General features: G+C 59.8%; 1 protein-coding gene across 2 annotated transcripts; it reads right to left on the bottom strand.

Annotated features, from left to right (window-relative positions):
* Window positions 1-144: 144 nt before the first annotated feature.
* On the bottom strand, window positions 145-17,989 carry CALU (calumenin). 2 transcript variants are annotated; one of them, XM_064656870.1, is made up of 7 exons: window positions 17,944-17,989; window positions 10,485-10,716; window positions 5,756-5,949; window positions 2,289-2,455; window positions 2,114-2,174; window positions 1,610-1,809; window positions 145-1,531 (listed from the first exon to the last, which is right to left on the bottom strand). In XM_064656870.1, the coding sequence occupies exons 1-7, from the start codon at window positions 17,972-17,974 to the stop codon at window positions 1,427-1,429; spliced, it is 990 nt and encodes a 329-aa protein (XP_064512940.1). In that variant the 5' UTR covers window positions 17,975-17,989; the 3' UTR covers window positions 145-1,426. The 2 variants fall into 2 exon arrangements, with proteins under 2 accessions (XP_064512940.1, XP_064512941.1); XM_064656871.1 differs by lacking the exon at window positions 17,944-17,989 and adding an exon at window positions 15,345-15,415.
* Between the last annotated feature and the right edge of the window lie 6,484 nt (window positions 17,990-24,473).

The following is a 24,473-nucleotide window of genomic DNA, read 5'->3' as shown; positions in this document are numbered from 1 at the left end:
AGGCCCCACGACACTACCCCCCTGAACCCCCAAATCCATCCCCCAGGCCCCCCCTCCCCTTCCCTGGGCTCCCCTGCCCACACTCTCCCGGCTCACTCTGGGGGTTCCCCTAGATCCCAGTTTGAGGGGACACAGGAACTGGGGTCTGGCCCCCCGGCCCGTGGGGGTTGAACAGTTTATTGAGCCCCGGCCGACCCGGATCCCTTCAATCAGCCAGAGCAGAACCCAATAAACCCGGAGCAGGCGGAAAATCCGTGTCCGGAGCCGTCAGTGGGACACAAATCCTCATGGATGGGGGGAAGCAGGAGAGGGGCCACAGGGGTGCACTGGGGGGGATGCCAGGGGAGCTTTCCTGGTGTTCCCAAAATCATGGCTGCTGTCCCAAATCATCCCTGGTGTCCCAAACACCCCCCGCATTCCCAGATCCCTGAGCCCAGCACGGGGACAAGTTCCCAAACCACTCACCCCTGGATTTAGGGATGGGGAGGTGGGAGAGGAGGAGGAGGAGGAAGAGAAGGAGGAGGGAGGATCCAGTCAGCACTTGGAAACCCCTGGAAAACAATTTAAGGGAAAACCCAGGAATCTGGGGGCGGCCAGACCAACTTCACACAGCTCCGGGAGCTGCGGGCAGGGACAAATACAGAAGAGGGAAAACATTGGGAATTATCCCAGAGCGGGGTGGGATGGCTGGATGAGCCCCCCCCAAGCCCGGGTTTGGGGGATTCAAGGCACTTGGAGTGGGGCCGGGGGGGCCTGGCCAGATCCTGGGGGGCAACGATGGGGGAGGGGGGTTCCCACAGCCCGGGGTCACCTCCCCTGGGGGCCCCTTGGGTGCCCCCCGGAACCTCCCGGGGTCCTGCTGCTGCTCTGATGGGTTTGGGGTTTTCTGGGGGCTTTGAATTCTCATTCCAATTTCACGTCAATGTTTCCATTTAATTTGATTTCACTTCCCAAGTCCAAATTCCATTTCAATTTCCAATTTTCATTTTAACGTCTAATTCTAATTTTAGTTTCAATTCCAGCTTTAATTCCAATTGTAATTTTAATTCCAATTTTACTTTCAATTCCAATTCCAATTTTAATTCCAATTCCAACTTTAGTTCCAATTTTAACTCCAATTTGTCAGCTTTCACTCCCATTCCAACTTTTGTTCCACCTCCAGTCCCAATCCCGCTGTGAATTCCCCGCTGCCCCGGGCGGCCCCGTCGCTGCCCCCGTGCCGGGGGAGCCGTTTCCACACGTGGTAAAACCAAAACATACAAAAATAACCCAAAAGTCGTTAAAACCCCAGGAAAACCCACGAGACGAGCCCCGAGTGCGGGGAGGGTGTGGCTTTCCCGAGCCCCATCCCCGGGCGCCGGGATGGGGTTTCCCGTGGCGGGAGCGGCCTGGGCGCGGGCGCGGCCCTGAGCAGTGCCGGCGAGGCCTAGAACTCGTCGTGCCGCACCAGCGCCTCCCCGAAGTCCGTGGCCTGGCTGCCCACGAACAGGTCCGACTTGTCCACGATCTCCTCCCGCGTCAGCTTCCCGTCCTGCAGGGAATGCCACAGCCCGCTATTCCCCCGCTCCTCCCACCCCGCTCCCGAAATCCCACCGGAGCGCGGGCCCACCTTGTCCTGGTCGGACTCGTAGACGAGGTGCCGGGCCTCGGCCTCGGCGTGGTCGTAGTCCGAGGGCAGGATCCAATCCTTGGTCTCCTCCTTGTCCATCTTCCCATCCCGGTTCTTGTCTCGGAATTCCACAAACTGTTCCCGCTCCGTCTTCACCCACTCGGGCTCGTCAGCGTCGCCATCCTGGCTGTACATGTCACCTGTGGGGAGAGTGGGATCGGGATCCTCCCGACCACCATAGCCCCGTCCCCATCCCGAGGACTGACCCAAAGCCTTGAGCTCCCCGAGTCCATCCCCAAAATCCCAAAGCACCCTTTGGACCAGGATTTCACCCCCAAATCCTCAACACTGGCACAAGGTGGGGGGCAGAAGTTGAAAGGTTGGAAGAGAGAACATTCCCAGAGGGGGAGGGATGGGAAGGATGTGCCGGCAGCGGCTGACACTGCAGGGGGAAATGGAAGGGACACGGAGGGGACATGGAGCACCGTGGCTCCGGCGTCTCACCGATGTACTCCTCCAGGTCGATGAAGCCATCACCGTTCTTGTCAATGTCCTCCATGGTTTCCTGCACGGAGACACCGGCGTGAGCCAGGCCCAGAGTGATTCCCACCCCCCGGCACTCCCCTCACCAGAGCTTCCTGGGAACACTCCATCCCCAACGTCTCCGTGCCAGCCCCACCTGCACGACGATGTCCTTCATGTAGTCGTACTCCTCGGGGTGCAGGAAGGCCGTGAACTCCTCCTTGGTGGCCGCCAGGTCCCCGTCCTTGTCGGCCATCTTGAAGCGCCGCTCGTCCCGCACCATCATCTGTTTGTAGTTGAAGCCGTCGTCGGGGTCCGGATCGTCTGGGAAGGAGCAGAGGGAGCGCCCAGATCAGCTCAGAAGGGGAGAGACCATGGTCACCACCCACCCAAGCCAACCCCAAGCCAACCCAAGCATAACCCAACTCAACCCCAGCCTCAACATCCTCACCCTCAAACTCAACCCCAGCTCAACCTCCTCAGCGGGCCCTTCTCACCCTCAGCTTCCTCAGCACAACCTCAACCTCCTCCACCCAACCTCAGACCCCACTTCAGCTCACCCTCCCAGCGCTTCGCCACCTCAAGGGCAGCTCCCGGCAGCCGCCGCGTCTCCCGCGCCCGTTCCCAGGAGGAGGAGGAGCTGCAGCAGCCCCGGGATCGCGGCATTCCCAGGGAGAGGCCCCAGTAGACAGGGCTCGGGGGGTTTGGCGGGCACGGTTGGAGGCTCAGCCGGAGCTATTTCGGGAGGGGAATGTGTAAGGGGATCTCGCTCGCTGCCGGGGCGGCAGCAGAGCCGGGAGCATCGGCCGGGTGGGATGGTGGGGCCACTCGGCACAGCCCCGCCGGCAGTGGGAGAGCAGCTCCGGGACACGGGGCCGGCAACCTATGGAGAACATGGATCCAGGGGGACGTGGCTGTGGCCACGCTCTGGTTAAGTTAAACCAGAGCCAGGCCTGGTCTGAAAAACAGGCTCCAAAAGGCTCCGTCCCTTTGTCCCTGCTCCGCTACCTGGGACAAAGGCAGGGATTACAGAGCTCTGGATCAAGGGACTCCGGATTAGGAAGCTCTGGAGCAGCCCCAGAGCCATTAAATATCTAAAGATTTTGATTTTAAGGCATGTCCAGGGTAGAATGAAGCCAAAATTCCCTATTCTATTCCCAAGGTTTCGCCTCGGGAAGCGGCACAGCCCCAGGCAAGGAAACCCTCGGGATTGGGCCCATTCCTTATTTCTGTCGGGCCAATCGATGAGTCTGATGGAGGGCAGGGGGCAGGTGGGGTAAAAATGGTCACACACATTCCCCCCCAAGGCCCCCAAGGCCACTTTGTGTCTCGGTCCCTGGGCAGGGGGAGGTTTGGGGGAGCAGATGGAGAAGCTTCTCCTGGAATGAGTGTTCCTGGTTTCAGATCCCAGCCTAGGAGTCAGGAGTTAACAAAAACAGGATGACGATGATGATGATGATTCAGATCCCACCCCAGGATTGAGGAGTTAACAAAAATGGGATGATGATGATATGATGATCATTCTATTTTGATTTTGAAGGGAGTTTCAAAGGGATTTTCACTCTCAGATGAAGCTCTTGGACATTCATCTCTTGGTATTCCCTGCTTCCCGGAATTCCCCCAGCAGAGCCCCGCACGGCGCTGTGACACCTCTGGGGGCCACCTGGTGACTCATCCCCATGTTTAATTAATTAATTAATAAAACCATCCCCCCAGCACCTGGTTTTGCTGACAAAACGCTGTGTTCCCAACCCCCTGGAGCAGTCCAGGGCGGTGCCCGGCCCCACACAACCCTCGGCTGCACGCCAGTGCTCCGGAGGCACTTCCAGAGGCATTCCAGCCCTGCTCCGGCCAGGGAGGGGAGTGAGGGGAAGGGAGGGAATCTTCCAGCAGCAAGGAGCTGGGGAAAAGTGATTCCTGCCGAGAGGAGCCGGAGCCAGGGCGTGAGGCGGGATCCTCCCGGCGCTCCGTAAGGACACAGCTATGTGGGAGCAGCACGAGCCGAGGCTCCACCGGGGCCTGCCAAGGACACTCAGCCTCCGGCACCGCTCCGGGCTCGGGATCGGCTGTGCTGGGGCCGGGCACTGCCCACTCGCTGCTCTGCCTGTGGGAGGGGGCTTTTCCTTAACCTCATTAAGAGGGTTTCACTAATTCAGGGTTTTCTCATTAAGGTTTCTTCCTTATTAAGTTTTCCCTCATTAAGGTTTTCCTCATTAAGGTTTATATTTTTCCCTGTCCCACACCTGCAGGTCTTAAATCCCACCCCAGACCCCCTCAGGAAAAAAGGGTGTTCAACCCTTCCCAGGATCTCTCCTCCCCCTTCCAGGCTGCACTTACATGGGCAGACAAGCCCAGATCCCAGAAATCCATGGCAAAGGGAGGTTTGGGAAGCGCTGCCCCAGCCCAGGAAGGGGTGGGGGGCTTTCCCCGGCCACCAGCACAGAAAACCCAGATCCTCCCAGAGCCCGAGGGACACGGATGAGCCCGAGGGAGACGGATGAGCCTCCCGTGTGGCAGCTCCCCCTCCGCACATCCCACGGAGCAGTTTGACTATTTTTGGCAATATTTAGGAAATTCAAGCGGGTCTCCCGCTCTGGAGCCGCGGCTCCTCCGTCTGCAGTGCTGGAGGCAGGAGCTGCACAGGGACTGGGGTTTAAGGGTTTAACCCCAAAACAGCTGCTCCTTCCCGTGCTCCCGGGGGTGTCCGAGGCTGCGGCTCATGTCCCAAAAGCCCCAAGTTCCAGGGTCTCACACTGCTCCCAGGACAAGGGAAAGGGATTAATGGCTCTGCTGATGGGTTTTGTGGATTAGGGATGGGATGGGATGGGATGGGATGGGATGGGATGGGATGGGATGGGATGGGATGGGATGGACACACCAAGGTGGTTTCACAACCACAGGTCAGTCAGTTCCACCTGCAGGTTCCAAATGCCCCCCTGAGCCAGGAATTCCAAAGGACCGAAACGCCCCATTCCCACATGCTGTTAATCCCTAAATCAGTGGGATTCAGCCCAGAGCTGTGTTTGTCCCCAAACATCCCCATCCATTATGGGGGGGGTTCCACATATTTTGGGCTCTTTTCCTGGGATTTTCCTTCAGTAATGCCACCAGAAGGTCAATTTGGGGAGGTTTGGGGGTTTTTAAGTGAGACTTTGGGGACATCTGCCCAGGCTGGCACATCCCTGGGCTCATTCCAGGGGACAAATCCAGCTTGGGCCAAGTCAAATTCCCGCCACTGCTGCTCCACACTCCCAACCATGGCCTTCTTCTGGGCCTCCTTAATCCAGGCCTCAAGCTCCCCCTCCATCACAACCCCATCCCGATCCATGTCCATCCCACTGACCATTGCACCACGACCCCACCCCGATCCATGTCCATCCCACTGACCATTGCACCACAACCCCACCCTGATCCATGTCCATCCCACTGACCATTGCACCACAACCCCATCCCAATCCATGTCCATCCCACTGACCATTGCACCACGACCCCACCCCGATCCATGTCCATCCCACTGACCATTGCACCACGACCCCACCCCGATCCATGTCCATCCCACTGACCCTCACGAGCAGCTCGTCTGGCTGGCTCCAGGAAAGGCTCATCCCCAGCACCAGGACCTACCCAGGATGTATCCATAGGTGGCATTCTTATACTCCTCCCAGGAAACGAGCCCGTCCTCGTTGAGGTCGTGGCCCTTCCACTGCCGCTCCACATCCTCGTAAATCCAGCGCTTCTGGGCAAACTTGATCCAGGCCTTGAGCTCCTCCACCGTCACAAACCCGTCTCCATCCTCATCTATTTTCCCTACAATCTTCCTGTTGGAAACACGGAGAAATCCAGCTAAAGTTAAGGAAAACAAGAGGCTGTAGGGGAGGGAATGGGAAGGGGAAGAGGGAGCAAGCGGAGGTGGTCATGGAACTTGGGAATTCAACCATTTGGAGAGTTTATCCCTAAAACCAACGTATAGTTCAGCTGCCAAAATCCCAGCTCAGCCACTCTTGGGCCACTCAGGTTTTGGTTTCTTCGGAAATTAAAGGTTTTTGAGGAAAAACTTCCTTCTTAGACCTTTGGGAAAGACCCATCCGTGTGTCCTCCCACCAAGATGGCACCGGGCAAGGAGCACGGACACGGCTTTACACTGAAAACGGGAACCTTGGCTCTGCCCCTCCTGGTGGCACGAGGAGCAAGGCGAGGTGGTTATGGAATTTGGGAATTCAACCATTTGGAAGGTTTGTCCTTAAAACCAACGTTTGGTTTAGCTGCCAAAACACCGGTTCCGACACGGAAATCTTTGGCTCGGCCACTCGGGTTTTGGTTTCTTCAGGAATTACGAATTTTAGCAGAAAAGCTTCCTTGTTAAGCCCCGGGAAAGCCCCACCCGATGGTGCCAGGCGAGGAGCACGGCCACACGTTTCCCTGGAGCTGGGAAGCCGAGCTCAGCACAGGAACCGGGGCCGGGGCCGGGCCGGTCCCACCCGCTGCCCGGGGCAGCAACCGGAGCCGCGGCGCCGGGGCCGCAGCAGCCGCGTGCCTCCTGTGCCTCCGTTATTTTTAGCAGCAGCTGTAGGAAAAGCCACGGCAGGAATGCGGGATCCAGGGGCAGATGGAGCTGGGGGGTGGGGGCCGCTGGAGCCGCGGGGTTCGCAACCGGGAGCGGCCGCAGCTCCGTGCTGGGAAGGCTTTGAGCTCACAGGGATGGAAATCAGGGATAACAGTCCCCAAATCCTTTGTCTGGAGAAGCAGGGTCCTGGTTTTTCCTTTGACAGGGAGGTTTAATGGAAAGCCATTCAGGAATCCTCAGCTCCAACCCAGGTATTTGAGGAATTTTAAAAGACAGGTGGAAAATGAGGCATTTTTAAATCACCACCGGGACAACGAATTCCCAAAATACTGAGGCAAAGGGAAACCTGGACACAGGAGCCACCTGCACCAGCTCCCAGGTTTTTGTGTTCCAGAATTGCCTCGATCAAGGAAAACTAGGAATTATTCCATGGCAGAAATGATGTTCCTGGCAATGGGAAGCCGGAGAGGGAACTGGGAGAAAACTGGGAGAAACACGGGATTTAACTCTGGCAGAGTCTCAGCACGGGGGCAGCGTGGGGGGCCCTGCCTGGGAGACCTGAGAGATTTTACAGAGAAACATGTAAAATAAATATGTAAATGTGCAAAACCTCTCCTCAACAGAGCCCAAACTTACAGGGAAATAGGTAAAATACTACAGAAATATTTCAGAATTTTCCATCTCCATGTGCAAAGTGTCTCCTCCAATATTCCTGATCAAACTTCACAGGAAATGATGAAAAATGTCACAGAAATAGTCAGAGTTTTCCACATAAATATATAAAAAAATAGATCAATAATATCACATGAATATTAAACATTGGTCCATATGAATATACAACAATTCCATGTTTCCCTTTCCCAGGTGGGTAACGGTACCAGCAAAGGGATTTATTGCAGAAAACCCCTGGAATGGAGAACTTCACCTGGTGGGGGTCAGTGGCCAAAGCAGCTTGTCCAGGGCAGTTTCCAGGGGGTTAATTAGGGAACAGCTTCCCAGGAAAGTCAAACCCTCTCCAGCCTGGAGCTGGGCACTCGGGAAGCTCCCAAACCTCCTCCCCCAGCTGGGCCCATGCCCAGGCCGGCACCAGCTGCTCCCGGCTGCTTTCCCAGGGCAGCAGCCACCAAATCCGGACACTTTCCCAAACCCCCACTTTGTCCCCCGCAGGAGGGGGGACAGCAGATGTTTGGGAAGGGCTGGCAGCTGCTCCTCGTTCCCACTCCCTGCTCCAAGGGGATCCGGGTGCCCAGTGCTGCTGCCAGGGAACGTCGCTGGGACAAAACAAGGTAGAGCTCGGGGTGCTGTTCCCAAATCCCTGACTGACAGAGCACGGGACTTCATTCCCAAATCCCTGACTGACAGAGCACGGGACCTCGTTCCCAAATCCCTGACTGACAGAGCACGGGACTTCATTCCCAAATCCCTGACTGACAGAGCACGGGACCTTGTTCCCAAATCCCTGACTGACAGAGCACAGGACCTTGTTCCCAAATCCCTGACAGAGCACAGGACACTGTTCCCAAATCCCTGACTGACAGAGCACAGGACCTTGTTCCCAAATCCCTGACTGACAGAGCACAGGACTTCATTCCCAAATCCCTGACTGACAGAGCACAGGACCTTGTTCCCAAATCCCTGACTGACAGAGCACAGGACACTGTTCCCAAATCCCTGACTGACAGAGCACAGGACACTGTTCCCAAATCCCTGACTGACAGAGCACAGGACCTTGTTCCCAAATCCCTGACTGACAGAGTACGGGACTTCATTCCCAAATCCCTGACTGACAGAGCACAGGACCTTGTTCCCAAATCCCTGACAGAGCACAGGACACTGTTCCCAAATCCCTGACAGAGCACAGGACACTTCCCAAATGCCTGACTGCCCAAAAAGCAGGGAGGTGAGCAGAGCTGCATGCAAAGAGCTGGGCAAGCCAGAGGCGGAGCTCTCCCAGGAAAATGGGCCCTTCCCACAGCACAACTCCCCGCTAAAGCACAGAATTGATGGAATCAGACCTTGGTAACAAGTTTATCAAGGCAGTTCCAGCTGGGGAAGGTGGGAACTGGCCTCTGTGGCTAGCAGTGAGGCTGGTCTGTGTGGAGGGCGTTGAGTCTCCGATGGAAGCTCGGCCGGGCGGCACTGCCGGCGTTCCGGCGGATAACTCGGCAGAACAATGGGATTGAGCCGTGACGGAGCCCTTGGAGCAGGAACGTGGCGGGGGAGGGAGGCCAGGGGGGCCCTGCCTGCTGCAGCCGGAGCTGCACTTCCCTTGGAATCTGCCACTGCTCCGGGGGATCGAGGGATTCGCTCTGATCTCCCAGGCAAAAAGCCTCCTGGATCCTGTATTTTGGAGGTTGCAGAACAACCAGGGCCTGGCTCCAAGGGATCCAGGGGTTTTCCAGATTAAACAGTCCCTGGGGGGGGAAATTCCCTCTGGTCTCCAAGAGTGAAGTGCTGGGGGTGAGGCCAGCAGCTCCCTCCCACCACGATGATCCATAGGGATGGACGGAGAGTCCATGGGAAAGCCTGGCAGCCCCTGCCCTGCACATCCCACTGTATCCATGGGGTTTGGCTCCGGGGTTTGCTCAGCACCCACAATGGCTGAGTTTTTCCTTCCCATCAGGGAGCCCCATTCCCAAAAAACCTCCCAGAATTCACCATGGGCTGCAGCGGGTGCTGCTCCAGCAGCAGCACAGTCAGGATGCTTGGCTGCCAAAAGGGGAGATTTAGGTGGGATTCTGGGAAGGAATCCTGGCTGGGAGGGTGGGGAGGCCCTGGCCCAGGTTACCCAGAGAAGCTGTGGCTGCCCCTGGATCCCCGGAAGTGTCCAAGGCCAGGCTGGAGCAACCTGGGCTGGTGGAAGGTGTCCCTGCCCATGGCAGGGGTGGGGCCGGATGGGCTTTAATGCCCCTTCCTGCCCAAACCATTCCATGATTCCATGAAAACCTAGCCAAAGCCACAGAGTTCTGGGAATGGAGCCCAACATCCCAAGGAGTGTCCCGAGCTCCCCAGGGAGCCTCCAGCCCACCCTGCTCCCTCCCCAGGGCTGCAGCTCCTGGCTGGAGCTGCCCAGAGCCTCTGGAACAACTGCGGGGCAGCTGCTGCAGGGACACAATGGCCCTGCTCTGCTCCCGGGAATGATCCCAGAGCCAGATCAGCGGGGCTGGGAATGCCCAGCCAGTGCCCAGGGGAACACAGCCATCCTGGATCCCAGGGGAGGCCCATTCCATCCCAGGGGAGGCCCATTCCATCCCAGGGGAGGCCCACTCCATCCCAGGGGAGGCCCAGGCCCGCTCCAGAGAGGGAATCTCCACGCAGGCCGTGTTTTCCCAGCTCCCGACCAGCTGCCTCCCAACTGGGAAGCTCCAGTGATCCCAGGGGCTCCCACAGTACCTGGAGAACACGGACCGAGCACAGCACAGACCCCACTGTCACCTCTGCTCCGGAGTTCTGGGGAGCACCCAGCACTGGGAAGGGCTCCAGGTGATTTTTTAGGGAGCCTGGTGCTGGGCACGGCTGGCTCCTGCTCCAGGTGATTTTTTAGGGAGTGCCTGGTGCTGGGCACGGCTGGCTCCTGCTCCAGGTGATTTTTTTAGGGAGTGCCTGGTGCTGGGCACGGCTGGCTCCCGCTCCAGGTGATTTTTTAGGGAGCCTGGTGCTGGGCACGGCTGGCTCCCGCTCCAGGCGGCTCTGGAGGCCAGAGCAGGGTCTCCCCCCCGGCGTGCCCGCCGCTCCCCGCGGGCAGGCTGTCCCCATGGGCAGGCTGTCCGGCTGTCCGGCTGTCCTTACCCCAGGCGCTCCTTGCTCTCCTCGGGGGTGAGCTGGTCGAAGCTCTTGGCCTCCTCGGCTCCCAGGAAGGCGTCGTGGTCGTAGTCGAAGCTCTGGGCGTCGTCGTGCTCGCGGGCGCTGAGCGGAGCCTCCCGCACCACCCGCTCCTTGCGCTCCGTCGGCTTCCCGGAGCCGCACAGCGCCCACGCCAGCAGGCACAGCAGCAGCCGCGGGAACAGCATCCTTCCTGCGCCTGCGGGACAGGGATGGCCAGGGTGGGCACGGGAAGGGCGGCCGGGACACCGGGACGGGCACCGAGCGGAGCTGGGACGGGCGGGATGGGGGTAGGGCGGGTTGTGGGGGGAAAACGGGGAGTAGGGCAGGTTACCAGGGCAAAAACGGGGAGTAGGGCAGGTTATCAGGGCAAAAACGGGGATTAGGGCAGGTTATCAGGGCAAAAACAGGGATTAGGGCAGGTTATCAGGGCAAAAACGGGGAGTAGGGCAGGTTATCAGGGCAAAAACAGGGAGTAGGGCAGGTTATCAGGGCAAAAACGGGGATTAGGGCAGGTTATCAGGGCAAAAACGGGGAGTAGGGCAGGTTATCAGGGCAAAAACGGGGAGTAGGGCAGGTTATCAGGGCAAAAACGGGGAGTAGGGCAGGTTATCAGGGCAAAAACAGGGATTAGGGCAGGTTATCAGGGCAAAAACGGGGAGTAGGGTCTGGGAAAAATGGGGTTAGAACAGGTTGTCTGGGAAAAACGGGGATTAGCACTGGTTGCCTGGGAAAAAATGGGGAATTAGGGCAGGTTATTAGGGAAAAATGGGGAATTAAGGCAGGTTACTGGGGAAAAACCAGATTAATTAACACAGATCACGGGGCCAAAAATGAGGAATTAATCCAGACAATAAAGTGATAAACACGGATTGTCTGGGCAAAGACGATGAACTAATGCAGACTGCCTGGGAAAATGGGGAATTAGTGCAGGTAATCTGGGAAAATGGGGAATTAGTGCAGGCAATCTGGGAAAATGGGGAATTAGTGCACATTATCTGGGCACAAATGACTGATTATTGCAGATTGTCTAGGAAAATGGTTTAATTCCTGCAGATTCTCAGGGCAAATTGATTATTTGATCCAGATTATCAGGGCACAGTGATGAACTGATACGGGTTATCCAGGCAAAAGCGATTCCCTGGCATGGAATATCAGGGCACAGCAGTTAATTAACGGAGATTATCAAGGCACAGGGACTAATTAATGTGGATTATAAGGGCACAGGGATTCATTAACGTGGATTATCAGGACACAGGGATTAATTAATGTGGATTATCAGGACACAGTGACCTTTGAGCCCCTGGCACGTGCAGACACTCTGGAGCCACTCCCACTGCCAACCCCATCCCAGAGCCCCTGGAGCAACAGCTGGGGCTGGGGGGGAGCCAGGGGTGGAGAAGGGGATCCCAGTGGGAGGGAAGGGGATCCAGGGGTGGAGAAGGGGATCCAGGGGTGGAGAAGGGGATCCCAGTGGGAGGGAAGGGGATCCAGTGGTGGAGAAGGGGATCCCAGTGGGAGGGAAGGGGATCCCAGTGGGAGGGAAGGGGATCCCAGTGGGAGGGAAGGGGATCCAGTGGAGGGAAGGGGATCCCAGTGGGAGGGAAGGGGATCCAGGGGTGGAGAAGGGGATCCCAGTGGGAGGGAAGGGGATCCCAGTGGAGGGAAGGGGATCCAGGGGTGGAGAAGGGGATCCAGGGGTGGAGAAGGGGATCCCAGTGGGAGGGAAGGGGATCCCAGTGGGAGGGAAGGGGATCCCAGTGGGAGGGAAGGGGATCCAGGGGTGGAGAAGGGGATCCCAGTGGTGGAGAAGGGGATCCCAGTGGTGGAGAAGGGGATCCCAGCGGGAGGAATGGGAACACACCCAGCACATGCCACCCCTGCTCTCCCTTCTCCCGACGTTCCCTCCCCAGTCCCTCCCCAGTCCCTCGTGCCGCCTCCTCCCGATGCCTCCAGAGGCTCCTCCGGACCCAAAGCCAGTGGAATCCTCCCCCAACCCAATCCCCTTGGATCAAACCCCCAAATGTGCCCGGGATCAACGGCAGCTCCAGAAAGGATTCCCCAGGCTGATCCCTTTAAATCCCAACAGAAATCCGAGTATTCCCCATTCCTATCACTGAGTTCCCAGCTGAGATCCCAGCTTAGATCCCAACTGAAATCCAGGTGTTCCCCATCCTTGTCACTGAAAGCCCAGCTTAGCTCCCACCTTAGATCCAAGTGTTCCCCACCCTGACCTCTTTAAATTCCAATCTGAGTATTCCCCACTCTAATCTATTTAACCCTAAATTTATATCAAGATATTCCCTTTCTCTAACTCTTTCAATCTAAGTTTAATCAGGATATTCCCCATCCAGAGCTCTTCAATCCCAGTTTAATTCAGGATATTCCACACCCTTACTGCTTTAATCGAAATTTAAGCCAAACATATTCCCCATCCTTATTTCTTTAAACTTACATCCAGGTGTTCCTCACCCTCAGCTCTTTAAATCTGTGTTTGAAATCCAGGTATTCCCCATCCTTATGCCTTTAACCTGAACTCAGAGCAAGGAATTCTGCCCTGGGAGTGACCCAGAGTGATCCAGGGATGCCCCAGGTCCGGGACTGGTCCCACATCCAGGGACAAGGACACAGAAAAGCCCTTTCCTGCCCCTTTCCTTGGAGGAGGATTTATTGGGCCATTCAGAAAATCCACAAATTTCAATTCTTTGGAAGTTTGGGGGAGGAGGGGGGGAAGGGGATTTGGGTTATAAAGAGCAAAAGTCACTGTTTTGGTGTTTCCAGGAAGGAAAAACATTCCAGGAGGAGGGGAAAAGAGGAAAAAGCCAATTCCAGGTGTTATCTAACCAGAGCTCTGGATATCCCTGTCCCAGGGATCTGACTCTTGCTCATTCCAGGCACATCCCAGCACCCAGCCTGTGGCACAGAGTGACCTGGAACGGGTCAAACACCCTGATTTTATCTGCAGTGTCCACACAGAGCCTCTGGGAGCCACTGCAAAGGGACACTCTGACCTCCAGCTGGATCCAGGCACGGATCCCAGGATCCGCCCCGGGAAAGGTGCTCGGGGAGCCCAGACCCACACACCAACTGTTACCCACAAACAATTATCCATAAAAACCTGGCAGCACCTTTGCCAGCCAACGGGATGGACCCAAGATTTCCCTTGGGAAAAACCAGCCTTTGGGCCCCTCTCCTCCTGGGAAGGGCTCTTGGCAGCAGGTCCCTGTTCTCCTGAATAAAGAGCTGAACCGTGGGGAAGGTGGGAACAGGGGGCAGTGGTGGGAGGGTGGGGGGTGTCCCCTCACAATGGGGGTCTGGAACCTCAGCTAGGGCAGGAACTTGTCATTCCAGGGGGGCTGGATGGGTTACTGATGGAGGAACTCGGGATTCCAGGTGGGTTTGCTACAACATTGATGGAGGAACCCAGAATTCCCATTGGGTTCACTGGGATACCAAGAAACCTGGAATTCCACGCCGGGCTTGGAACTGTGGTGGTATTTACAGTGCACTGATGGGCAGAAGCCCCTCTGGAAGCACATTTCCCACGTGATCCTATAAAATCCCCCACAGGCAACCCAATTTGTTCTGCCTTTTTCCGGGATTGATCCCATTGGAGTGGCCAGGCACCAATCACCTGGGACCCCCAGTGCCACACGAGGGCACACAGGGGGTGAGGGGCAGGGTCGGGGGTGATCCTCCAGCCCTGGGGGGAATTCCTGGCCCTGGGGAGGATTTATGGATCATGGGGAGTCATTGTGAGCCCAAACCAATCCCAGGGGACAAACGGGCGGGTCCTGCCCCAAACCGGCCCCGGGGCCTGGGGGTCACCCACGGCTCCGGGAGGGGAAAACGGATTTGGGGTGACACCTCCTCGCCCCGGGGTCCCCGTGCAGGGCGGCACCAGGGGTCCCACAGCCCCTTATCCCGTTATCCCGCGGGTCCCACAGCCCCTTATCCCGTTATCCCGCGGGTCACACAGCCCCTTATCCCGTTATACTGCGGGTCCCACAGCCCCTTATCCCGTTATCCCGCGGGTCCCACAGCCCCTTATCCCGTTATCCCGCAGGTCCCGCAGCCCCTTATCCCGTTATCCCGCGGGTCCCACAGCCCCTTATCCCGTTATCCCGCGGGTCCCACAGCCCCTTATCCCGTTATCCCGCAGGTCCCACAGCCCCTTATCCCGTTATCCCGCGGGTCCCACAGCCCCTTATCCCGTTATCCCGCGGGTCACACAGCCTCTAATCCCATTATCCCGCGGGTCCCACAGCCCCTTATCCCGTTATCCCGGGGATCCCACAGCCCCTTATCCCGTTATACTGCGGGTCCCACAGCCCCTTATCCCGTTATACTGCGGGTCCCACAGCCCCTTATCCCGTTATCCCGGGGATCCCACAGTCCCTTATCGCGTGGTCCCACAGCCCGTTATCCCGGCGGAGGATGCCGTGGGGTTGCCCGCGGGCCGGTTCCGGGCGGGTGGCGGGGCCGGACGGGGCTCCAGCCCCGGGACGGGGCAGCCCCGGGGTGGTCCCGGCCGCCCCCGCCCGCCCCGGGCCCGGCACTCGGGCAGCCCCGGGGCCCCCCAGCACCGCACGGGCCCCGACGGGCGGGCCCGGTCGCGGGACTCACGGACACGGCGGCGACGCCGCTCCCGCCCGTTCCCATGGCGACCGGGCCCGGCGCCGCGGCCGCTGCGTTACCGCCGCCCCACAGCGGCCCGGCAGAGCCACCGCCCCCGCCTCCCCGGGCCCGAAGCCCATGTCCGGATCGGATCGGATCCGACTGCATCCCACCCCATCCCATCTCATTCCACCCCGTCCCGTCCCTCACCGTCCCCGCCGCCGCCGCCGCTCCGCGCACCGGAAGTCGTTGCCGCGCCACGCCGCACGGCCCCCCGCGCGCCCGCGCCGCCAGCCAATCACAGCCCTGCCGCACCTCCCCTGCCGCGCCACTCCGCGCGCTGATTTGTTCTCTCCGCCGTCAATCCGCACCTGTGCCCGCCCCCTCGCCGCACCCCGCCCACCCCTCCCGCCCCTGCGTGTCCGCCCCCTCTGTCCCCGCCCCCCGACATGGGACGCGGGCGCTGATTGGCTGGAAAGCGCCACGTCCTCAGGCGCGCGCCGACTGCCGGCCCCGCCCCCGGGTCGCCCGTCTCTCACTGCGCACGCGCCTGGGAGGGAGGGGATGGAAAAGGCGGGAAAGTCGAGGCGGCGGTGGCGCCATGTTGGGGGGGGCGAGAGGGCCCTTCCAGGGCCATTCCCAGCCTTTCCCAGGGCTTTTCCAGCCGGCTCGTGCGGCCCAGCCAAGCAGTGGGGCTGTCATGGAGCCTCACGGGTGGAATTATGGCCGTAAAGCCATGGAATCAGTTACATTCACACAGTCACAGACTTCCCTGAGCTGGAGGGCCCACAGGGATCATTTATCCAACCCCTGCCCCTGTACAGACACCCCAACAATCCCACCCTGTTCCTGAGAGAACTGTCCAAACACTCCCTGAGCTCTGGTGCTGTGACCTCTTCCCTGTTCAGTGCCTGACCCCTCTCTGGGGGAAGAACCTTTCCCTGAGATCCAGCCTAACCCTTCCCTGGCACAGCTCCAGCCATTCCCTCATCTTTATCCAGCTGGGCTGGGCAGTTTGTCCAGAAGGATCTGGGGAGAGACAGAATTGAAACGTCTCAAACTGCAAGAGAGACCTGGAGGGGCTGGAGCGTGTGCAGGGAAGGGAAGGGAGCTGGGAAGGGTCTGGAGCAGCAGGAGGGGCTGAGGGAGCTGGGGGGGCTCATCCTGGAGCAAAGGAGGCTCAGGGGGGACCTTCTGGCTCTGCAAGTCCCTGCCAGGAGGGGGGAGCCGGGGGGGGTCGGGCTCTGCTGCCAGGGAACAAGGGCCAGGCCAAGGGGAAACGGCCTCAGGCTGGGCCAGGGGAGGGTCAGGTTGGGACTGAGGAGGAATTTGTTGCTGGAAAGGGTGGTGAGGCCTTGGCAGGGGCTGCCCAGGGAGGTTTGGAGTGCCCAGCCCTGGAGGTGTCCCAGGAAGGCCTGGCCGTGGCACTCAGTGCTCTGGGCTGGGGGACAAGGTGGGGATGGGGCACGGGGTGGATCCATGGGCTGGGAGGGCTTTTCCAGCCTCTGCAGTTCTGGGATTCTGTGAAAGCCTTACTGAAATCCAAAAGGATTTCATCTGGCTTCCCTGGATCAGCTCAGGGGAGACCTTGTGGTACAAGGGAAGGAGGTTTGGCAGTCAGGACATTCCCTGGTGGCCCCGTGGCTGTGGCCGATGGCTGTGGTGTCCTTCTCAATAACTCCCAGAGTGACCTTCTCCATGGTTGGACCAGGCACCAAAGGGAGACAACAGGCCTGGAACTTCCAGGTCGTCCTTCTGGCCCTTCTGGAAAATTGTGACGTTTGCCAGCTGCCGGTGGATTTCAGTTGGAAAAGCCCTCAGAGACCAACTGTCCCCAGCACTGCCAAGGCCACCACTGACCATGTCCCCAAGTGCCACATCCACAGGGCTTGGAAATCCTTCCAGGGATGGGGACTCCACCCCTGCCCTGGGCAGCTGTGCCAGGGTTGGACAGCCCTTTCCATGAGGAAATTCCTCCTGGTGTCCCACCTGACCCTCCCCTGGCCCAGCCTGAGGCCGTTCCCTCTCCTCCTGTCCCTTGTTCCCTGGCAGCAGAGCCCGACCCCCCCCGGCTCCCCCCTCCTGGCAGGGACTTGCAGAGCCAGAAGGTCCCCCCTGAGCCTCCTTTGCTCCAGGATGAGCCCCCCCAGCTCCCTCAGCCCCTCCTGCTGCTCCAGACCCCTCCCAGCTCCCTTCCCTTCCCCGCACACGCTCCAGCCCCTCTCTCCATGTGGGTCCCAGCCCCACTCCAGACGTGTCCCCAGCCATGAGCACATGGATCCCGAAATAGCCGCAGGGCTCCTCTCTTGGAGTGACAGCCCGGCTATAAATAAATCCACTCGCTCCAGTGGCCGAGGCTGCTCTGAGGGCTCCCTGGACAAGGTGTGATGCCATCGGCAGGGAATGTCTCCCAGCCCCGCTTTACGAGCTCCCAGCAGCGTCAGGTTCTATTTAACCCGCGTGGCTCCTCGCGGTGACACATCGGGCTGAGGTCAGCGCCGATCCCGAGGGATGAGCCCTGGGAGCCGCGTGCGGCCACGTCTGCCCCGCTCCCCGCGGAGCCCCCGGACAGAACCCGGCGCTTCCAGGGCCGTGATTCATCCCATCCCGCAGAAATGCCTAAATTAGGGCAGCGGGAGCGGCCGGGGCTGCGGCTCCCCCGCTCCGAGGGAGCTGTGCCGGGGCAGAGGCTCCCGGCGGATATTTACAGTCCATGAGATAATTCCCACCCTCGGCCTCGCCGGGAGCGGGGCCAGCACTGACACTCGGACGCGGCCCCGCGGTGAAGTCACAGCCTGAAAAAACTCACCCAAAGTTCCTTGGAAAACCTCCCGCTGCATCTCTCCCCTGTTAATCCCCCCTCGGAGCTGGCAGGGTCTCGAGGGGAAAACGATCCCAGGGATCAGGAGCGGGCACTGGCAGCAGGAGATCTGTTTGGTTTTGTCACAGAGGTGGCTCGGCAGGGTTGAGAGGGTTTTTCGGTCAAAAGGTGACTCAGCAAGGCTGAAATGTTTTGCTTGTTGAAATGTGGCTTGAAGGGGGTTGAGTTGGGTCTTTTAAATAAAAAATGGCTTGGGGGTTGGGATCTTTTTTTTAATAAAAAAACAGTTAGAGGGGCATTTAGAGTTTTTTTAATAAAAAATGCCTTGAGGTGCTGAAGTGTTTGGTTATTTTAATAAAAGGTGGTTGGGGGGCATCTCTGTGGTTTTTAGACTTTAATGTTTGTGGTTTCAAGCTTTTCTTTACACCCCAGAGGACTCCAGACTTTTCTCTTTCCAAGGAATCCCAGAGAATCTCCAGCTGGAAGGATGCCCTGAGGCTCCTCAAGCCCACGCTTGTGTGAAACAGGATTTAAGGGCTCCCAGGAAAATGGGGAGCAGCCCAACTTTCCCCAGGTCTGACCCACACCAGCAGGAGCAGGTGATCCACCTCTTACCCCACAATCCAGTCTGACCATCCCTAATGGGAATCAAATCCCATTGGATCCATCCACGGCTGCTGTTCCTTTTGTCGACTGAGCCCGGCCGTTCTCCCTGCTCTGGGAGTGATTTATTGCATTTCCTTCCAGGTTATTGCATTTCCTCACGAAAGTGCTCATGGAAATCCTTTTTCCTCTTCTTTTGGAGGAGCCAAAGGACCCCCAAGCTCCAAGTCCCTCACGAACCCCCTTTTCTCTGCTTCTCAGACCATTCCCATTGTTCCTGGTTCCAGTTCTCCCAGTTTCTCAGTCTTTTAAAGCCATTGATACACTGCAGCTGGATCCTCTTTGTTCCCAATATTTAGCACAAGGCAAAACCAACTCCCAATCCCTGCTTTCCTGTCTCAAGCTCCCCAATCCCAGGATCCCACTGTTTTTGCCCAAACTGTGGACATTTAATGGTTTCTCAGCACTGACAGATGACATTTCCCTTCCCCTTGGCCTTGTCCCACTCCTGGCCTGTGCTGAGAGCAGCTCCACCCCCAAACTGGGGGTGAAAACCCGATTTTCATACACTTCCTGGCTGGACATTTATTAATGGGACCTTCAGATGCTTCCAAATCCCAGAATTTAGGAAAACATGTTACTTATTAACCAGCTTTTGGGCTGCAGCCCTGTTTGCCCCGTTGTCACACACCCTGGTCAGCAGAGATTGGGGGAGGATGGCCTCAGGATTTGGGCAACAGGGGAGGGAATTTGATGTGTCTGTGGGTGTTATCAATCCCCCCTTGCAGCCGCCACCAGGCCCTGGACGTGGACTCTGAATTCCCTGGGAAACCCCTGGAGGAAAAGCCAGAATGGTCTGGGAACAGACAAACCATGAGGGAGCTGGGAACAGCCCCTGAAGGTCCTGGTCCACAGTCTGGGAGGAGGGCATGGAAAACCTATGCTGCACCCTTGGGGAAAAGAGGAAATACAGGAATGTTTATCTGTCTGGACACGTCTGGGCTGCAGATACAGGTGTGGATGCTCCAGATCCAGCACAGACTCACAGCAGAGAGATCTGGATGGGAGGGATGGAAAACCTGAATGGAGAACCAGGAACAGAGAAATAGGATGGAGAACTTGGGTGGAGAACCCGGAATGGAGAACCTCCATCAGGATGCTGCTTGGGAGGTGTATCCCGACAGGAAAGGCTGACTCATGCCTTTACCTCAGCCAATGGGAAGATGGCTTTGGGAAGTCAAACCACCAAACCTTTCCCAGCTTCCTCCAACAGCTCATTCCTGATTTATCCCAGTGCTCCTGTGCCTTGTCCTGACCCTTCCCGGGATGCTCTGGCAGTGCAGTGTTGGTCCCACAGCTGCGCTCCCGAGCAGAGCTGGGCCGAGCCCAATCCCAAAAACCCCGGAGCCCCCGGGGCCGTGACCCCCTCTGGGATCGGCACCACGGGGCCGCGACCCCTCGGGATCGGGCAGCGGCTCCGAGTGGGCTCGTGCTGTGCTGGGAAAAGCATGAACCCCCCGCCCCCCCCAAACAAAACTCCGGGCGGAACGACCCGCGGATCCCCCGCGGTGGTTTGGAGCGCGGGGGGGGAGGAATCCCGGGGCCGGGAGCGCAGGAGCGGGGCGGCTGAGGGAGGCTTGGACACAGGGACGGGAGCGAGGAATGCCCCGGCTAATCCTCCCGCCCGCTGCCGCCTATTTAGGGAAGAACCGAGGAGGCCGCGCTGGGCTCCTGGCATCCCTCCCGGCCCCGCCGGCCGAGCCCCCGCCCCGCGCCCCCTCCTCCCGCTGCCCGGGGTCAGCCCTCGGCAAAGCCCCTCTGCAGAGCCGCCCCCGCCTCGGCCGGAGCGCAGCTCCGGGGCCCGGAGAGGCGAATTGCCGCTCCTCCGGCCGCCCCAGCGTGTGCCGAGGGCGCCGGCAGCCAGGGATGAGGCGCCGGGAGCCAGGGATGAGGCGCTGGGAGCCGTGATCTCAGGGAGCAGCAATGCGAGGGCGCTGCCAGCGCGGCCGCCGGCCCAGAAATGTCCTTGTCCCGGCACGGCGCTGTCCCTGGCACTGTCCGGGGCACACACCATTGTCCCTGGCACTGCCCGGGGCATACACCACTGTCCCTGGCACTGCCCGGGGCACACACCACTGTCCCTGGCACTGCCCGGGGCACACACCACTGTCCCTGGCACTGCCCGGGGCACACACCACTGTCCCTGGCACTGCCCGGGGCACACACCACTGTCCCTGGCACTGCCCGGGGCACACACCACTGTCCCTGGCACTGCCCGGGGCACACACCACTGTCCCTGGCACTGCCCGGGCACACACCACTGTCCCTGGCACTGCCCAGGGCACACACCATTGTCCCTGGCACTGCCCGGGGCACACACCACTGTCCCTGGCACTGCCCGGGGGCAGCACCGCGGGGACACGGGACAGCGCCGAGCCCGGGGCGGCTGCGGGGGCGGACCCGCTCCCGGGGGGCTCGGGCGCGTTTTGAGGAAGAAAAGAGGGGTCTGCCCCAGCTGAGCCGGCGGCCCAGAGCTCCCGCTCCCCCCTCGGCACCCCGAACTCCCCCAATTCCGTGGGTTTCTGCAGCTCCGAGCTGTCACTGCCAGGACACGCTCACGTCGGATCTGCAGCACGAATTCCAAGCGGCTCTTACGCCGCCACTTGGAACTCCCGGGATCCCGCAGCGGAATGGGGCTGCGGGGGCAGCGCCCAGCTCCGGGGGGGCTTCTCCGCCTGCTCTCCCGCTGCGGGATGACGGATGCTGTGGAGGATGACACCATCAGCCTCCCCTCATCCCGGGCGCTGAACTCTCCCAACTCTCTCCACCTCCTGGACCTTTTATTGGGAGCACTTGAGCCAAGGAGAGACTGAACTGGGGAACTCCTGGTTACGGAGCAGATGGATTTAATTAAAACCACTTAAGTCATTAAAGTGATTTGCCAACTAAATCAGCACAGCGAGAAACCTCCCACCAATTCCACCCCCCCCCCTCGGGTTTGTCCTTTTAACCCTTTCCTTGGGGAAAAGTCACGGGAGCAGTGCCCGGGTTCCGGTGAGGGTGGAAGAACCCAGGGACAACCGTGTGTCCCCAGTGTCTCGGGGGGCTGTGGGACCCCTCGTGCGGCCGTCCCGGCACGGCGGCTTTGCTGCGGGACACCCTGGATTCCATCCCTGGCTGGGTCCTGCTCCTGTCCGCCTGCGGCTCTGCCTCTCCCGGGACATGAGCTCGCTGCCCGGCGGGTCCCGGCGCTCGGTCCAGCGCTGCCCTTGGTCACCCGACCCCGGAGAGCTCCTCTTTGCTGGCTCCCGGCTCCCGGCCCCTCGCGGCGCCCGAGGGAACATCCCGTCACGGCTCCGTGAACTCAGCACCCCCCAAATAGCCCGGCCGGCCCCCGCGGGAGCGCTGCGGCCCCGGCTCCGGCCGAGGATGATCTTACAGCCCGGGAAGCTCCAAACCGCCGCTCCTGCCCATAAAAAGCAAAGGGCTTTGGGCATGGAATCATCGGGGCTGCACGGATTACACCAGCGGGGGGGAAACGCTCCCGGGAGGCCATGCCATAGGAGAGGGGAGAGAGGAAAGGGGAGAAGAAAAAGGGGAGAGGGCAGAGGGAGCAAGACAGGGAGTGGTCAGAGCCCCAAAATGTGGCTCAGTCCCAGCACCAGCCCCAAGGGTCTGTAAAACACACCCAGAGCTTTGTTCCCACCATTCCACTCCTCAGCCACCTCATCCCGATGGGAAAACACGCCCCAAACTGTGCCCCAGAACGAGTTTTCGGGAACACAGACAGGGGGGCAATCCCTTACTTTTCCAATTGCCCCCAAATCCCGGGCTATCCCATGCCACTGGCTCTGGAGACCACCCTGGGGTGCCAGGGAGCCAGGAAAAGCTGAGGAACAGGCTCCGGGCACCTCCACGGCAGCAGAACCCACCCAGCTGCAAGAGGTCACATGGGGAAGTCCTTCCCATGGGGAAACCAAGCTTTCCAGGCAGGAAGAGGAACATCACCTCAAGGTCCAATGGATAAAATTGGAATTTAATTAAATTGAGGAGACATTTGCAAAGCTAGAACAGCCAAACCTGCTCCCAGTGCCACGACATGCTGCTCCCCATCGGGACACACGGAGGTACCGGTCCCTCCAGTACCTCCCAGGCCACAGCCAGGCCCACTCATCCACAATTCCCAGGAACGAGGCTTTTCCTCTCTCCTCCTCCTTCTCTTCGTGGCCCCTCAGGCGGCCGTGGGGCCGGGCCGTGTGTCCGGGTGCAGGCGGATCTCCACGAGCCGGACGGCGCGGAGCAGCACGGCCAGCTGGGAGCACACCCGGGCCACCACGTCCAGCACGGGATCCGCCAGGTCCCGGATGCCCCCCAGCACCTTCAGCAGGAAGAGCAGGAGCGGCTGCAGGAGGCTGTGGAACGCCGCTGCCAGGAGGGGCTTCAGGACGTGGTCGCCAACGGCTGTCAGGACACCGACCACCAGCGCCTGGATTTGGGATGAAATCCTGGGTTTGAGGGACATTTGCCAGTGGGAGTCACCAAAAATGGGCTGAGACACAAAAATTCCGCTATAGGAGGGGAAATTTGGGATAGCAGGAACCAGAAGTTTCTTCTCCTGACACTGAAGGATTTTGATGTCCTCAGCCGCTGCTCCGGCCACACCTCCACGGGAATGGGGCGGCTCACCTGGACCACGGCCTCGCCGAGGAAGCGGATCAGCTCCACGAGGAAGAGGCTGACCACGCTGACCAGGCACCGCGGGATGGAGAAGAATTCCCGCAGCTTCCGCTGAACCGTCCACTCGGAGCTGCCGTGGAGGAAAGGGGATGTCAGAGCCGGAGCGCCGACCCGCTGAGGGAACGAATCCCGAAGAGGATCCAGCACCCCAGCCGGCTCCTGGGCACCACAGCCCGGCTCCACGGCCCAGCCACAAAATTTGGGATGGGAAAGCGCTGGAGCCATGTTTCCACAGGCTCTCCCTGTATGGCCAAACCCAGCTGAAGTAGCCCCCAAACCAAATCCATCGGGATGGCACCCAGAGCACAGCTGGCCGGGAGCCCGGGAAGTGCCAGGCCAGCTCCAGGGAATCCCGTCCAACACCACCCGGGAGCGGCTCCGGCGTGGGCAGGGCTGAGCCCGGGGCTCCCTCTCACGGCCACGAGGCGATCCGGGAGACACATCCCAGTTTCTGTTTCCAGAAAAACACGAGGTGAAGAGGGCGGACTGTGCCAGGCTGGGAGGAAACCCCGTCCATCCTGCCCGCGGGAACGCGGCAGCGGAGCCGGTTCGGGGGGGAAGGAGCGACTGGGGGAGCCACGGGGCAACCCAAACCCTGAGGTTTTTCCCCGTTTTCTTCCCGTGACAGAACTCCCGGAGTTCCGGCCCAGACGTTCAGGGCCCTTCCCACCCGGGGTCCCGCTCCACAGAAACTCCCTCCTTGCAAGACCCAAGCAGACACCGGAGTGGGATCCTTGGGGAAATATCCCCTCAGCATCCCACAATCGGCATCTTTTGTGCCTGTCCCCGTCTGGGATCGAGCCCCGTCCTGCGGCCGGATTCCCCCGGGCTGCAGCTGCCCCTCGGGATCAGCCGGGATCCCAGGAAAAGGAGGGGACAGGGCAAGGGCAGCCGGAGCGGTGTGACGAGCCGAGAGCAGCGATCCGGCTGGGAATCCACCGGGACACCTGCTTCTGTCCCCTGGCAATCCACCGGGATGCGACCCCCGACCCCCAGGAATCCACGGGATCTACCCCCCCCCGCCCGAATCCACCGGGACTCCCCCCGGACACCCGAACAGCCCCCGCGGCAGCGATGAACGGGCCCGTTCCCCCCCCGGGGAGGGGGTCCCGGTACCTCCTCCGGTTCCTCCTGCCGGGGCGGGGCGGGGGCACCGGGGGGGCGCGGGGGGCACCGGG

The sequence above is a fragment of the Pseudopipra pipra genome, chromosome 5, assembly GCF_036250125.1.
Source record: "Pseudopipra pipra isolate bDixPip1 chromosome 5, bDixPip1.hap1, whole genome shotgun sequence".
In the NCBI taxonomy this organism is placed as follows: Eukaryota; Metazoa; Chordata; class Aves; order Passeriformes; family Pipridae; genus Pseudopipra; species Pseudopipra pipra.
The sequence above is the reverse complement of the archived record's forward strand: the minus strand, read 5'-3'. Positions and strand labels throughout refer to the sequence as shown.